The sequence below is a fragment of the Salmo salar genome, chromosome 05 (assembly GCF_965601325.2).
Source record: "Salmo salar chromosome 05, fSalSal1, whole genome shotgun sequence".
Classification (NCBI taxonomy): Eukaryota; Metazoa; Chordata; class Actinopteri; order Salmoniformes; family Salmonidae; genus Salmo; species Salmo salar.
Window position 1 is genome coordinate 62,650,611 of NC_138295.1, and position 15,097 is coordinate 62,665,707.

At 42.5% G+C, this 15,097-nt stretch overlaps 1 protein-coding gene across 1 annotated transcript; it reads right to left on the minus strand.

Moving 5' to 3' along the window:
• Nucleotides 1-13,230, minus strand: LOC106605463 (death-associated protein kinase 2). The gene is made up of 12 exons (XM_014201153.3): nucleotides 12,768-13,230; nucleotides 5,418-5,549; nucleotides 4,915-5,136; nucleotides 3,967-4,105; nucleotides 3,654-3,783; nucleotides 2,762-2,810; nucleotides 2,619-2,645; nucleotides 2,200-2,352; nucleotides 2,042-2,087; nucleotides 1,752-1,841; nucleotides 1,430-1,516; nucleotides 1-1,125 (listed from the first exon to the last, which is right to left on the minus strand). The coding sequence occupies exons 2-12, from the start codon at nucleotides 5,477-5,479 to the stop codon at nucleotides 1,045-1,047; spliced, it is 1,086 nt and encodes a 361-aa protein (XP_014056628.1). The 5' UTR covers nucleotides 5,480-5,549; nucleotides 12,768-13,230; the 3' UTR covers nucleotides 1-1,044.
• Nucleotides 13,231-15,097: the final 1,867 nt, after the last annotated feature.

Here is a 15,097-nt window from a genome sequence, read left to right on the forward strand (position 1 = left end):
TAGCTTTAACATCGTAGACTAACATTTTTTTATTCACCATCACACAATTCACAAAACATGGTTGTTGTCAGTATTAAACTCTCATTATTATATATATAAAAACAAGCCTACACAAGGTTAGAAAATAGCTTTCCATTTAAAAAACATAACTATAAATGTGACCTTTGACATAAGCCAAAGATAGTTGAAATGTTCAATAAAGTATATCTAAGATGAAGTTTGATAAGGCTTTTAAGGGCTCTACACACTAAGACCACATTACACATGTCCGTGTCAAACACTATCAAACATGGCTGTAACTGTGTATAGTACAGTAGCTCTGTATAAATTTATGATATCAAAATTCTGACACAATCAAATAATGTATCCACTTAAGGGCAGAATTAGAAAAACAGGCCTTGTATAGTTCCCTACTTTCATGTAAAACACTCAAATAACATTTGAGTTACCAAGTACTTTTTCTAGTTAATTCCATGAAATGCAAATGTCTCAGAAACTCAAATAAAATCAGTTTGGAATAGTCTTGACCTTTGATAGGCATACAGCAGTCAAAAATATCAGAACATGTGGCAGAGGCTAAATAATAACCACATAATATTGTAAGGCATAATAATTGCAATTGAGGTTAGCTATAAGTGTGACAAATTCTATCCCGTGCACCATCAAACCTGAACAAATGTTTTGGCATTTTCAGAAAATAAATGGGTCAAACTTGAAAGGCACAGGCAAATATATAAAAGGCACAGGCAAATACTAGGTCAAATGGGGGTGAAGTGTAACAGAAGCAGTTTGGTAAACTACACTGGTTTGATCAGGAAATGTGTCGGAGACATTAAAATTCAACTCTGTGGACTAACACAGGCTTCAGGCACCTGCACATCACGGGTTAGTTACTCGTATTGTCACTGGCATAGTCAGTCATTCTGTAACTCAGAGTATTGTTGATTGGTTCACTCACAAAAGGCTTCTCTCCATTTCCCCATGGTTGGATGGATAGAGGTGGTCTGAGGCTGTGTGGTGTGTTAGTGACCCCAGTAGTCTTATTCAGGAACTGCTGCTGAGTCTGCGGCGAATGAGAGAAGCAGGCTTGGTCTCCGTGTCCTCCTGGTCGCTCTCACACTGCCTCTGACAAGGGGACAATTGCAGAGATATTCAGACATAAGCATATCAACAGCCTCATCGATATGTTGATATTGAGAGTATAATAAAGGGATTTATAACAGTTCAAATAAAGGGATTGTAATATTATGATGAAATATGGGTATATAATGGTATATAATTGAGTATATTACGATTGATTAAAATTGGTGTTATTGATTGCCCAGACAGTACACACAGCTAGTTATATAGGTCTTAGTCAGACTTTAAGAAAATAGCAGAAACCAGCATGTCCCCTGGTCTAGACCCAGTCCTTTCTGCTCTCTCTTACCAGTTCTGGGTCCTCCTGGGACCTGCTTTTACACTGCAACTGCAGGCGAAACAATCTGTTACACGCCCACACCATGTTATACGACATCTACAGAGAGAGAGAGGGGAAGGATTTAAAAAGGATATGAAAAGAGAAGGTCTCCATAGGAAAGCAGGACTTTGGAAAGAAAAAGGCAAATATGATGCAATACAATGTCTGGACCAGCAGGTGTCCCCCTCTCACCAATATTGTAGGACTACTGCTGCACACCAATGCAGATACAGGGTAGGAGAAAAGAAGAGGAAGCTACTTTGGAGTATTGAGATGCACCACTGGGCCTCACCTTCCATTTCCTTTTGGCGTTGAACTTCTTGAAGCTTTTCATGTTGATGGACGATCGACTTCTGTTATCCGCCTGTTTGCGCGTGACGGGCTGATAAACAAAGAATGAACGTGATATTTTAATAGACGCTTTAGCCTTTATCCAAAGTGACATGCAGTTCACAGCTTTTCAGTGTGAATCATACTCACAACTTAAGCTTTCCTACTCAAACCTTCAGCACAATAATGTGCTTATGTTGGGTTTATGTATTGAAGTTACCCCAATCAAATCACAATTCTCTCTTCTCTCACCTTGATCCAAGGGTGTAATAGACATTCATCCGCTGTCATTCTCTCTCTGTAGGAGGGACACACATCATTAAGTAATAGACTGTTGTATAGTATACAGAGGTTATAGACAATAACCATATTAATTAAACTAATAAATGAATGAGTGATAGTTTGTTTACATTGGGTCTTTGACCAGCAGTTTCTCAATAAAGTCTTTGGCCATGGTGCTGGTCTGGTTGAAATAGTTCTCTTCAAACTCATAGATCATCCCCACGATGTTCTTTAGTGTCTCCTCATCATTATCTCCTTGAAAGGGGGACAAACCACTCAACCTGTAGAATAGGGGGATATTCCAGAATATGTGTAGCTACCAGAGGAGGCTGGTGGGCGGAGCTATATGAGGACAGGCTCATTGTAATGGCTGCAATGTAATAAATGGCATGGGAGTCTAATGTGGTTTCATGTTTGATACCGTTCCATTTATTTCATTACAGACATTACAATTAGCCGGTCCTCCTATAGCTCCTCCCAACAACCTCACTACACTGGTAGCTACGTTATGTAAATTTCAAATTGTCCACTTGTTTTGCATACTCACAATATGTAGGTTATCACACCAATACTCCTGGAGAGGAAAGAGATGAGTGACTTTGTGTGCACAAAACTATTTACCCTGACAGTCAAGGCAGCTGGGACATTTTGGTTTATTTTTCTAATGAATAACATTGTAGTAATGATTACCAAATGTCGGCTGCCTCACTCAGGGGTTCGTAGTTAATCACCTCAGGGGCTGGGAAGAAAACGGAAAGGGAGAAGGGGGAGAGATAATGAGATACACATAACACAATCCAGCCTTATCCAGAAACACAGAGTGTGTGTAAGAGAGGAAAAGAACAGATAGTAAAAGAGAGAGACATCTTTTGTAAGGACCTGAGAATACAATAGAGGAGAGTGTAATTTCCTTTTGTCACAACAGTCACTGTGTCATTGTGTTAGGAAACACTGGGTGATGCTAACACTGCTGTTGCACAATATAATGACATTCTCTAACGACGTTAAATGCTCTAAGGCCGTCATTGTAAATAAGAATTTGTTCTCAACTGACTTGCCTAGTTAAATAAAGGTTAAATAAATAAAAAATAAACATTAATCCTAAAATCTTACAGTAAAACACATGAAAATGGGCAACTAGTTGGGGAATAAGTGGGTTATGGTAGAACCCATGGCCTGTCAATAATACCCATGCAACCCTTCTGCCCTTTCTTAAAGTAATCATTCCGTTACACTCTTTGTGTTGGCGACTCAGGTTGCATCATGTATTTCAGGTCTGTTGAAACTTCTCACACGTCTCTATCTCACTACCCCCAACGCCCCACCACATGCTCTGATGTCACATCCTGTCCACAACCACACCACTACCCCTTGGAAACTGTCTCCATGGAAACCTCAGCACCTTTCTAGAGGCTCATGCTAAATAAAAACTAAAACAGACAGGAAGACACACTGTACACACATCAAACATACACACCGTAATCACACACTAACAAAATTCTCACACAACATGACACATACTGACTGACACAATTTCCACCAAACAAACACAGACAGTAAACATGTGGAATGTTCCACTTACCAATGTACTGTGGGGTCCCAGATAGGCTCCTGTACTCCTCCCCCTGTTTGAGGCGATGGGCCAGTCCAAAGTCAATGATCTTGATGTGAGGGTGTGGCATCGTCTTGTCAGCCAGCATGATGTTCTCTGGCTAAATGGAAAACAGAGAGCGTTACACACACACAATGCCAAATCCTGATGGAATGAAAAACAGCCCAAATGGGTTTAGGCAAGGGGCAACAGAGTCAGGAAACGGGAGGCCCGTCCCACCTAATTCATGGTACAGGGAAACACTGCTTTCTATCAGCTCTATTTCTATTCCTGTGTGTCTCACCTTGAGGTCAAAGTGGGCAATGTTCTTAGTGTGCATAAAGCCCACTCCCATGAGGATCTGCTTCAAGAACTCTATGGCCTCCTCCTCAGACAGGCTCTCCTTCTCTGCTATGAAATCAAACAGCTCCCCACCACTGATACTAGAGCAAGTGGGGGGGGGGGGGGGCAGTGAGAAAGAAGTGGTAAAAAAAAGTAGATAGAATTAAGCAGATGTAAGTTTGTCAGGACAATATCTTCATCACGTACAGATGTAGGATCTTAATTTGATCACCCTGTTGCAGGAGACATTTAAAACTTGTAATATATTTGAGGTTTAAAAGGCTTCTGAAGTTTGTATCTTCTACTTTGAAATTTCAGACTTGATTTTCCCTTAGGAATAATGTATCAACCCCTACACAAATGTCAATTAATTATAATCCACATAAAAATTCAAATTTCTTGTTACTGCAGGATTATTTCCCTGCTGTAGCAAACTGGCTCAAATTAAGATCCTACATCTGTCGACTTATAATAACTAGACCAAGTTATAAAAATGGCATCTCATTCATTCCTATTAAAGTTACTCGAAAGTGAATCAGCCTAAAAGTTTGCTTCAAGATCTTTTATTCATGCGCTCTTGTTTCCTGGAGCGCAGCACCAGTTTGGTTGCAGTTGTGAGTGTGTCTGTATTTGGGGGGGCTATTGTTCAGTTATATTAATAGGCTTTGAGTTGTCGGTCTGGCCTGGACTATTAGATTCATGCTAGTAATGACAGCAGGATTAGATGGGCTGACGGAACCAAGTGCTTCTCATTGTGTTCCCAATAAAAAGGGTGGGAGTGAGAGTGGTGCTCCACACAACTATTTCCATCCCACCTACTGTGGGCTGAGGGGGGAGACAGACAGACAGACAGATAGACAGAGACCAGCAGAGGTCTCCCCCTCCCTCCATCTGTCCCCACTTGACTCACAGCTCCACGATGAGCACCACCTCGGCGCGACTCTCAAACACGTCCCTGAGGGCCATGACGTTGGCGTGCTGCAGGCTCTGCAGTATCTCCACCTCCCTCTCCACACTCTTCCTCTCCAGGCCCAGGCGGCTACTAGCGCTCCGACGCAGCTTCAGGAACTTCCCCGCCCAGTGGACCCCGGATGCCCGCTCCAGCACCGCACACACTTGCCCAAAGTGACCACTAGAGGGGGCCAGAGAGGGATGATATCGTAGGGAACTTTTGCATTGTGCTCTATATTACGCTGAACTACTCCTGTGATGCTAATAGGCCTAAAGCTTGTTTGAATGTGAGATGAGAGAGAGTAACAGAGAGGGGCATTGCACCTTTCTAGTACTATTTACTTAGCAGTGTATTCCTAGCATTATATGTAAATTAAGCTAAATTCAAATCAATTGAAATGAACATCAATTCATGTCTAGCGCTGTTCCATTCCATTCTCTACTCCAAACCTTCTCACTCACCTGCCAAGCACCTCTCCAATCTCATAGTAGTCCTCCACATTCTGCAGCTTAATCTGAGCCATGGTCTTGCTCTTTTTCCCTCTTTCCCCTCCTCACACTCTTTTTCTGGTTGTTTTCCAGGGCTACTGTACTCTGTAGAAGTGAGGGAAGAAAAGAAGGATGACAGAACAGATGTGGAAGGTAAACTAAAATGTATTTCAAATATAGAAGCAAGTAAGTCACCAGACAGCATCAGGAACCATGGAAGAATGCCGGGACAATAAACAGAACTCTGTGTGTCAATAGAATTATTTAATGAACATTTTAGTCATTTAGCAGACGCTCTTATCCAGAGCGACTTACAGTAATGAATGCATACATTTCATTTCATGCATTTTTTTTTGTACTGTCCCCCGTGGGAATCGAACCCACAACCCTGGCTTTGCACACACCATGCTCTACCAACTGAGCCACAGGGTAGGCTATAGCAGCAGATAAACTATAAACTAATGGAAACAAACATGGACATAAATTGAAAAAGGCACACACACGCACACCAACCCACACAACCATGGTCGCTGGCAGATGTTTTGGGTTGGCATGGGGGGAGGGGGGGAACACAAGAAAACAGCCAACCCCCATGATTTCTATCACATTACAGTTTTTTCAATCACTTTGATGAGATTTTCACAAGTATGTCACAACGGTTAGTACAAAACTCAAAACAGATCCTCAAAAAGGCAGTTGTTTCAAAACTCTAAGCACTTTTTCAATTGACTCAATTCAATACTTAGTGCTGAAGATTTGCGCTGTAGCACGATTGAAATCTAGGCCCCAATTCAATTTGTATTGCGAAAATTCAGCGCTATAGCGTGATTGAAATTGATAGGTAATTTCTGATTGAGGCGACATATGCAGCGTTTACCGTGAATGCAGTCTCCCCGAACGCGGGAACAGTGCCTTTAAATTTAAATCACGCTATAGCAATTTGATCGCACATGGGATAGAAATCAAGGACATTTTCAGTAAATGTTTATGGGTAGTGCCAGTGTATTGCCTAATGTGAAAACAGTGTAATATACTGTCATTTACAGTACTGTAGCATATTACGTTCAAAGGACAATTTTGCATCTTGCATTTCTTTCTATTAGATTAACTGTTAGTTAAAACAACTACATTGAGAAGATATCATGATGTGTTTTGGTGATTAAATCAATGTTCTCATGGTATTTCACAGTAAACTTATATTTTGGATCAATGGTTGTGTGGTGAAAGTCTACAAACTAAATGAATCCAAAATAAACCGTTTTGAATATAAGATCAGCTGTGTTACAAGTCTTGCCAGTTTGGAGTTTTGTACTAAGAGTTTAGAAAATTCACCCTATACTTTGTGAAAAGAGCACCAAAGCGATTGAAAAAAAACTGTCAATAAACAACTACACCTCTTCCTTGCATTTCATGTGTGTGTTTGATGGTTAGTCCTGCACGAACACTGATAACTTGAACAAAAGCAGCCACTGACAGCGCCCTTATCTGGATGTTTTATAAAGAACAGACATTTTCTGCTGTGTGTCTGTATATGTGTGTGTGTGATGACATCACCTTGCATGAGGTATGGAAGTTGTTTATGAATAGTAGTGGTTAATAGAGATGTTATTACGTCACGTTAATGAATGCTGAACAAATGTTCCAGTATGGTTTGTTAATTTAGCAACGAAAACAAAATAATGATTCTTTACACACAACCACCCAACCACCAACACACATCCTTCCCTGCTGATGCTGGAGCACAAAGGCATGCTCTGTATCTGTAAATATTTACATGTCACCGGAAATAGCATTCATTTATCAGTGAACGCCCCAATGTGCTGTCAGCACACACACACTAACTAGCTAGGGGCCAAAGTGTTCTGCTTAACCACAACACAGATGAGAATAATTCTGTGAAAAAGAGAAAGACAGAGGTGTGTCCATATGCCCTGTGCATGTACAGTATGTGGCCTGTATGCAGGGCCTAGGGGTTTCTACTGTGTATGAGTGATGCATGGCATGATAACGGGTTCCAATCAATAGTCGGATAATAAATCAATGTACTCCGCACACTCAGTCATGGCAAGTTCTATCACCACATATCAAATCAAATTGTATTTGTCACATGTGCTGAATACAACTGGTGTAGACTTTACCGTGAAATACTTGCTTATGAGCCCCTCCCAACGATGCAGAGTTTAACGATATAAATAATAACTAAATAGTAACACAAGAGGAAGAAAATAAAATACACAAGAATGGAGCTATATACAGGGAGTACCAGTACCAGATCACTGTAGAGCTATATACAGGGAGTACCAGTACCAGATCACTGTAGAGCTATATACAGGGAGTACCAGTACCAGATCACTGTACGGTAGCAGAGTGAACAGGCTATGGCAATTCGGGCCTTCCTCTGACACCGCCTGATATAAAGGTCCTGGATGGCAGGGAGCTCAGCCCCAGTGATGTACTGGGCTGTTCACACCACTCTCTGTAGCGCTTTGCTGACATTTACCATACCAAGCGGTGATGCAGCCAGTCAAGATGCTCTCGATGGTGCAGCTGTAGAACTTTTTGAGGATCCGAGGGCCCATGCCAAATCTTTCCTGCCTCCTAAGGGGGAAGAGGCGCTGCCGTGCCCTCTTCATGACTGTGCGGGTGTGGACCATGTTAAGTCCTTAGTGATGTGGACGCCGAGGAACTTGAAGCTCTCGACCCGCTCCACAACAGCCCCATTAATGTGGATGGGGGCGTGCTCTCCCCTCTTTCTCCTATAGTCCATGATCAGCTCCTTGGTCTTACTGAAGTTTAGGGAGAGGTTGTTGTCCTGGCACCACACTGGTAAGTCTCTGACCTCCTTTTTGTAGGCTGACTCATAGCCGTCTGTCATCAGGCCTACCACCGTCATGTCGTCAGCAAAATTGATGATGGTGTTTGAGTCGTGCGTGGCCACGCAGTCGTGGGTGAACAGGGAGTACAGGAGGGGACTAAGCACACAGCCCTGGGGGGGCCCCTGTGTTGAGGGTCATCGTGGCAGAGGTGTTGTTGCCTACCCTCACAACCTGGGGCCGGCCCGTCAGGAAGTCCAGGATCCAGTTGCACAGGGACGGGTTCAGTCCCAGGGTCCCTAACTTGGTGACGAGCTTGGAGGGGACTATGGTGTTGAACTCTGAGCTGTTGTCTAGGAACAGCATTCTCACGTAGTTATTTCCCCTCTTGTCCAGGTGGGAGAGGGCAGTGTGAAGTGCAATTGAGATTGTGTCTTCTGTGGATCTGTTGGGGCAGTATACGAATTGGAGCGGGTCTAGGGAGTCTGGGATGATGTTGTTGATGTGTGTCATAACCAGCCTTTCAAAGCACTTCATAATTACAGTCATTTAGGCAATGATGGTCAGCTTGAAACATGTTGGGATTACAAACTGGGACAAGGAGATATAGAAAATGTCTGTGAAGACGCTTTCCAGCTGGTCTGCGCATGCTTGGAGAACGCGCCCCGTTGTTATGTCTGGCAGGCGGCCTTGTGATTGTTAACCCCGTGTAAACGTTTTGCTCACATGGGCCATGGAGAGCGAGATCACACAGTAATCCTAAAAACAGGGGCTTTCATGCAAGGCACCATGTTATATTCCCTCGAAGCGAACATAAAAGGCATTTCGCTCGTTTGTGAGTTCTGCATCGCTGGGAAACTCATTTCTGGATTTCCCGTTGTAATCCATTATCGTCAACAAGCTCTGCCACATAAAATGAGAGTTGGAGCCAGTGTAATAGGATTCCTACTATATTGTTCTTTTGCATGTTTGATGTCTCGTCAGAGGTCATATCGGCCTTTCTTGTATGCGTCCATGTCGATGTCCGTGTCCCGTTCCTTGTAAGCGGTAACTCTGGCCTTTAGCCCAGTGAGAATATTGCCTGTAATTCAGCACCCCCAAACACCTTCCTGCGGCTATGGGCTTTTTTGTCTATGTGTGTGTATCTGCGTGTTGTGTGTGTGAGCTCGCACTTGTGCGTTTGTCTGTCTGAATGTCTGTCTGACAATATGCATTGATGCAAGTTGGGAAAAATATGGTAAAAAAAACAGGATGTGTGTCTGTGTGGTGTGCATGCATGTGTGAAATGACAACGTGTCTGTATGTGTGCTAGTTTGAAAAGAGAAGAGTCTGTGATGACAGGGTATTTGTGTCTTTGTTGCAAGACAATGGTAGGACATGTGATATGTTGTAACGTCTGCTTCCAACTCACACTCTCAAACACCTAGATCCCCTGAACGCAGCTCACTTTCCAGGCCACTTTCCAGCTCACACTCTCAAACACCTAGATCCCCTGAACACAGCTCACTCTCCAGATCCCAATCACCTTAATTCTGATCACCTGTTCACACACCTGTATGTCATTATCACACACTATTTAGTTCAGTTCTTTGCACCACATCACTGTAAGGTATTGTTTGTTTTGTGACACACTTCTAGTCGGAGCTCTGTTTTTCCCCGTAATTTACTCCTCCTGTGTATGATCGTTTTTGCCTGCCTCACAAACAACACCTTTTGCCTATTCCCTGCCTGTACCTTAACAGGAAATCCGATAGGCTATCTACCTGTTGCCTGATCTCCCGGACTACGTTACTAGCCTTTTCCCTGCCTGTACTGTTGCCCTTTTGGACCCCCTGTGTATGACCTTCTGCCTGCCCCTGGACCCAGCTACCTGACTCCTCCTGTGGTCCTTTACAATAAACACCTGCTGCGCCCTGCGCTTGAAACCAGCTCTCTGTCTCCCCTCGTGTTCATTACACATGTATACAGTACCAGTCAAAGGTTTGGAGACACCTACTCATTCAAAGGTTTTTCTTTATTTTTACTATTTTCTCAATTGTAGAATAATAGTGAATATATCAAAACTATGAAATAACACATGGAATCATGTAGTAATTTATTTGTATTTTTTATTTAACTAGGCAAGACAGTTCAGAACAAGTTCTTATTTACAACGACGGCCTACACCGGTCAAACCCGGGAGACGCTAGGCCAATTGTGCGCCACCCTATGGCACTCCCAATCACGGCCGGTTGTGATACAGCCTGGATTCGAACCAGGGTGTCTGTAGTGACGCCTCAAGCACTGAGATTCAGTGCCTTAGACGGCTGCGCACCCGGGAGCCCAAAAGTGTGTTAAACAAATCAAAATATATTTGAGATTTGTGATTCTTCAAAGTAGCCACCCTTTGCGTTAATGACAGCTTTGCACACACTTGGCATTCTCTCAACCAGCTACATAAGGTAGTCACCTGAAATGCATTTCAATTAACAGGTGTGCCTTGTTCAAAGTTAATTTGTAGAATTTCCTTCTTAATGACACAATCAGTTGTGTTGTGACAAGGCAGGGATGGTATAAGGAAGATAGCCCTATTTGGTAAAAGACCAAGTCCATATTATGGCAAGAACAGCTCAAATTAGCAAATAGAATCGACAGTCCATCAATACTTTAAGACACGAAGGTCAGTCAATCGGGAAAACTTCAAGAACTTTGAAAGTTTCTTCAAGTGCAGTCGCAATAACCATCAAGTGCTATGATGAAACTGGCCCTCATGAGGACTGTCACAGGAAAGGAAGACCCAGAGTTACCTCTGCTGCAGAGGATAAGTTAATTAGAGTTAAATGCACCTCAGATTGCAGCCCAAATAAATGCTACAGAGTTCAAGTAACAGACACATCTCAACATCAACTGTTCAGAGGAGACTGTGTGAATCAGGCCTTAATTGTCGAATTGGCTGCAAAGAAACCACTACTAAAGGACACCAATAATAAGAAGAGACTTTCTTGGACCAAGAAACACGAGCAATGGACATTAGGCCGGTGGAAATCTGTCCTTTGGTCTGATGAATCCAAATTTGAGATTTCTGGTTCCAACCTCTGTGTCTTTGCGAGACACAGAGTAGGTGAACGAATGATCTCCACATGTGTGGTTCCCACCGTGAAGCATGGAGGAGGAAGTGTGCTGGTGTGGGGGTGCTTTGCTGGTGACAGTCTGATTCATTTAGAATTCAAGGCACACTTAACCAGCATGGTTACCACAGCATTCTGCAGCGATATGCCATCCCATCTGGTTTACGCTTAGTGGGACTATCATTTATTTTTCAACAGGACAATGACCCAAAACACACCTCCAGGCTGTGTACGGGCTATTTGACCAAGGAGAGTGATGGAGTGCTGCATCAGATGACCTCCACAATCCCCTGACCTCAACCCAATTGAGATGGTTTGGGATGAGTTGGACCGCAGAGTGAAGGAAAAGCAGCCAACAAGGGCTCAGCATATGTGGGAACTCCTTCAAGACTGTTTGAAAAGCATTCCAAGTGAAGCTGGTTGAGAGAATGCCTAGAGTGTGCAAAGCTGTCATCAAGGCAACGGGTGGCTATTTTGAATTATTTCAAATGTAAAATATATTTTGATTCGTTTTTTTGGTTACTACATGATTCCATATGTGTTATTTCATAGTTTTGAGGTAGTCACCCGTAATGCATTTCAATTAACAGGTGTGCCTTAAAGTTAATAATGGCTAATAATGGCTGGAACGAAGCAAATGGAATGGCATCAAACACATGGAAACCATGTGTTTGATTTATTTGATACCATTCCACTAATTCCGCTCAAGCCATTACCACAAGCCCGTCCTCCCCAATTAAGGTTCAACCAATTGATACATTTTTCATTAAGGCAAATCAAGTCTGACATTTTTAAGTGGAAATTACAAACTTTAGAAGCCTTTCTAAACATTGAATACACTACACGTTTGCATTTCCTGTTGTCCAGGAACATTCCTGCAACAACAGGATGATCAAATTAAGATATGGCATCTGTATAGTCCCAGAGATTAGGACACAGATAGGGTATCACCAAATCTATGTCCCACAAAACAACGAGAGAAAGAAAGAGAGAGAGATTGAGAGATGCTGCATGAATGATAAGTGGGTTATTTATATCAAACAATAGTGAGAATTGACATGAAGAAGGGGAGGGGGATGCTTTGGCCACTTGTGTGTGAAGGATAGAGTCTAACGTGGCATCATCCATTCAAGCCTGCAACAAGTGACAATGGAAAAGTTGATGCGTAATTTGTGACATTGTAACAGCTGCGTCCATGGGTTTTGTATACAGTATGACATTACACATCCCTAAATAACAAAAACAATGGCCAACATCGCTTGATCTCCATCAGATGGAATCAACAGACAGACAAGAGGGAAATGGCTCCTCATAAATAGGCCTATTCAAATAAACGGATTTTGGGTCACCTTTCGTTTGAGGAAAAAGGTCTGTAGGCGGTGGTTATAGTTAAAGCTACTCACCCAAATAAATAAACGATGATCTCGGGCGCCGCTTTGATGTGAGGTTGGCCGTGTCACAACGTTCTACTTCTTCACCTGTGTACTATGCTTTACGAACTCCCGAATTTAAAGTAAATTTGTCTCCCTTGAAATGAAATAATTAGGTTGTGCCGTATTCTGACAGCAACCGGTTTCCGTGCCGGGGACAGAGTAGTAGCCAGACTAGTTCGACGGCTCCCTTTATTTCAATGCTCTTTGGTAGCCCAAGCCTACAGGGGAGCTAGAGATACGCGACGTACACCATGGAAAGCCCTCGCATACTTTTACATGTTTAAACCACATCAATATTCCTGTAGACTATAAAAGGTGCCTGTGGTGGCCCTGAATCAATCCACTGATTAGTCTACTACAATCCAATTTCTTGGATATGTTGCGTGCAATTTGCAAATAGGCCTACTGCACAGTACACTGGAGTTGTAGCCTATTGTGTGATGTGGTAAAAAAAAAGTGCCCTAAAGGCAAGGTTGGGTAGGTAACTTTCTAAATGTAATCCGTTACAGTTACTAGTTACCTGTCCAACATTGTAATCAATAACGTCATTTTTGATTACCCAAACTCAGTAACTTAATCTGATCAGGCTTCTTTCAGTTACTTTTAGATTACCATTAAGAGGCATTAGAAGAAGACCAAAAGGATCTATCAAACACATTTGGTGTGTCATCATAGAGGTGTCTCTGACTTTTGGTCAGACGATCACAAATGACTGATAGGGGCGCTGTGTTGAAGCCCCATGCCTCCATCTTGGACCCCCACCATTGAGAAAAATATTTTGGAAGCTAAGGAAATGCATTTATTAATGTCTACATTCGTTTTTGCCTCATTTATTCTATTACACACACCTTAATGCATTAATAAGGCCACTTTAATAACGTGTACATATCTTGCATTACTCATCTCATATGTATATACTGTATTCTGTACTATCTTTTGCATTTTAGCCTATGCCACTCTGACATTGCTCATCCATATATTTATATATTCTTATTCCATTCCTTTACTTAGATTTTTGTGTATTAGGTATTTGTTGTGGAATTGTTAGATATTACTTGTTAGATATTGCAGCACTGTCGGAACTAGAAGCACAAGCATTTCGCTACACTCGCAATAACATCTGCTAACCATGTGTATGTGACCAATAAAATTTGATTTGATTTCAAATTATATTATGTGAGCTAAACATATATATTTTAATATATCTCATTTTCACCTCATTTCACACCTGATTTATTTAACAAAAGACAAATCTCAATAGCTGGTCGAGGTAACAAGTGGGGGGGTGGGCCTTTCCTCTTTTCTTCTTTACTGCTGCTCTATTGTTCCTCAAGCAAGTGGGAGGCCAATGACATCACGGATTCCCATCAGACCAACTCCTTGAATGATTTATTTTTAGTTTGTTTGTTTTTTTCCCCCTTTCAGTGATATCCATTGCTGCAACTCCCGTACGGAATCGGGAGAGGCGAACGTCGAGAGCCGTACGTCCTCCGAAACACAACCCTGCCAAGCCGCACTGCTTCTTGACACACTGCCCGCGTAACCCAGAAGCCAGCCGCACCAATGTGTCAGAGGAAACACCATACAACTGGCGACCGAAGTCAGCGTGCATGTGCCTGGCCTGCCATAAGGAGTCGCTAGAGCTGGATGGGACAATGACATCCTGGCCGGCCAAACCCTCCCCTAACCCGTACGACACTGGGCCAATTGTGTGCCACGTCATGTGTCTCCCGTTCGCTGCCGGTTGCGACACAGCCAGGGATCAAACCCGGGTCTGTAGTGATGCTTCAGGAACGGCGATGCAGTGCCTTAGACCGCAGCACCACTAATAATTTTTTTCCGCTTTAGTGTGTGTACTTTACTGTAACTATACTTGGGATGTTGCTTTTCAACAGTAAAAGTTTAAGAAAAATCCCTGTAGGACATCTTTAAAGTATACTTTTTTTAGAGATGACTAATGTAACTATCTGGCTCTCATACCATCATGGCCACCTAATCATCCCCAGCTTCCAATTGGCTCATTCATCCCCCCTCAATGACCTTTAACTATTACCCAGCTCATTGCTGTAAAATGAGAACACGTTCTCAGCAACTTACCTGGTAAAGTAAGGGTTAAATAAAATAGAAAATTAAATAATGTCCCCACGATAATAAAAAATAAAAAATGTAATTGAAATACTTTAGAATTCCATTCATTTCTATGTAGGACTGCTCTTACAGGGTAGTGCCAATATGGCCGACCGGTTGCTTCAAAGCCTCTCAATGGCCAGTACATAGCATCAGCAATCCAGGGTTTATAT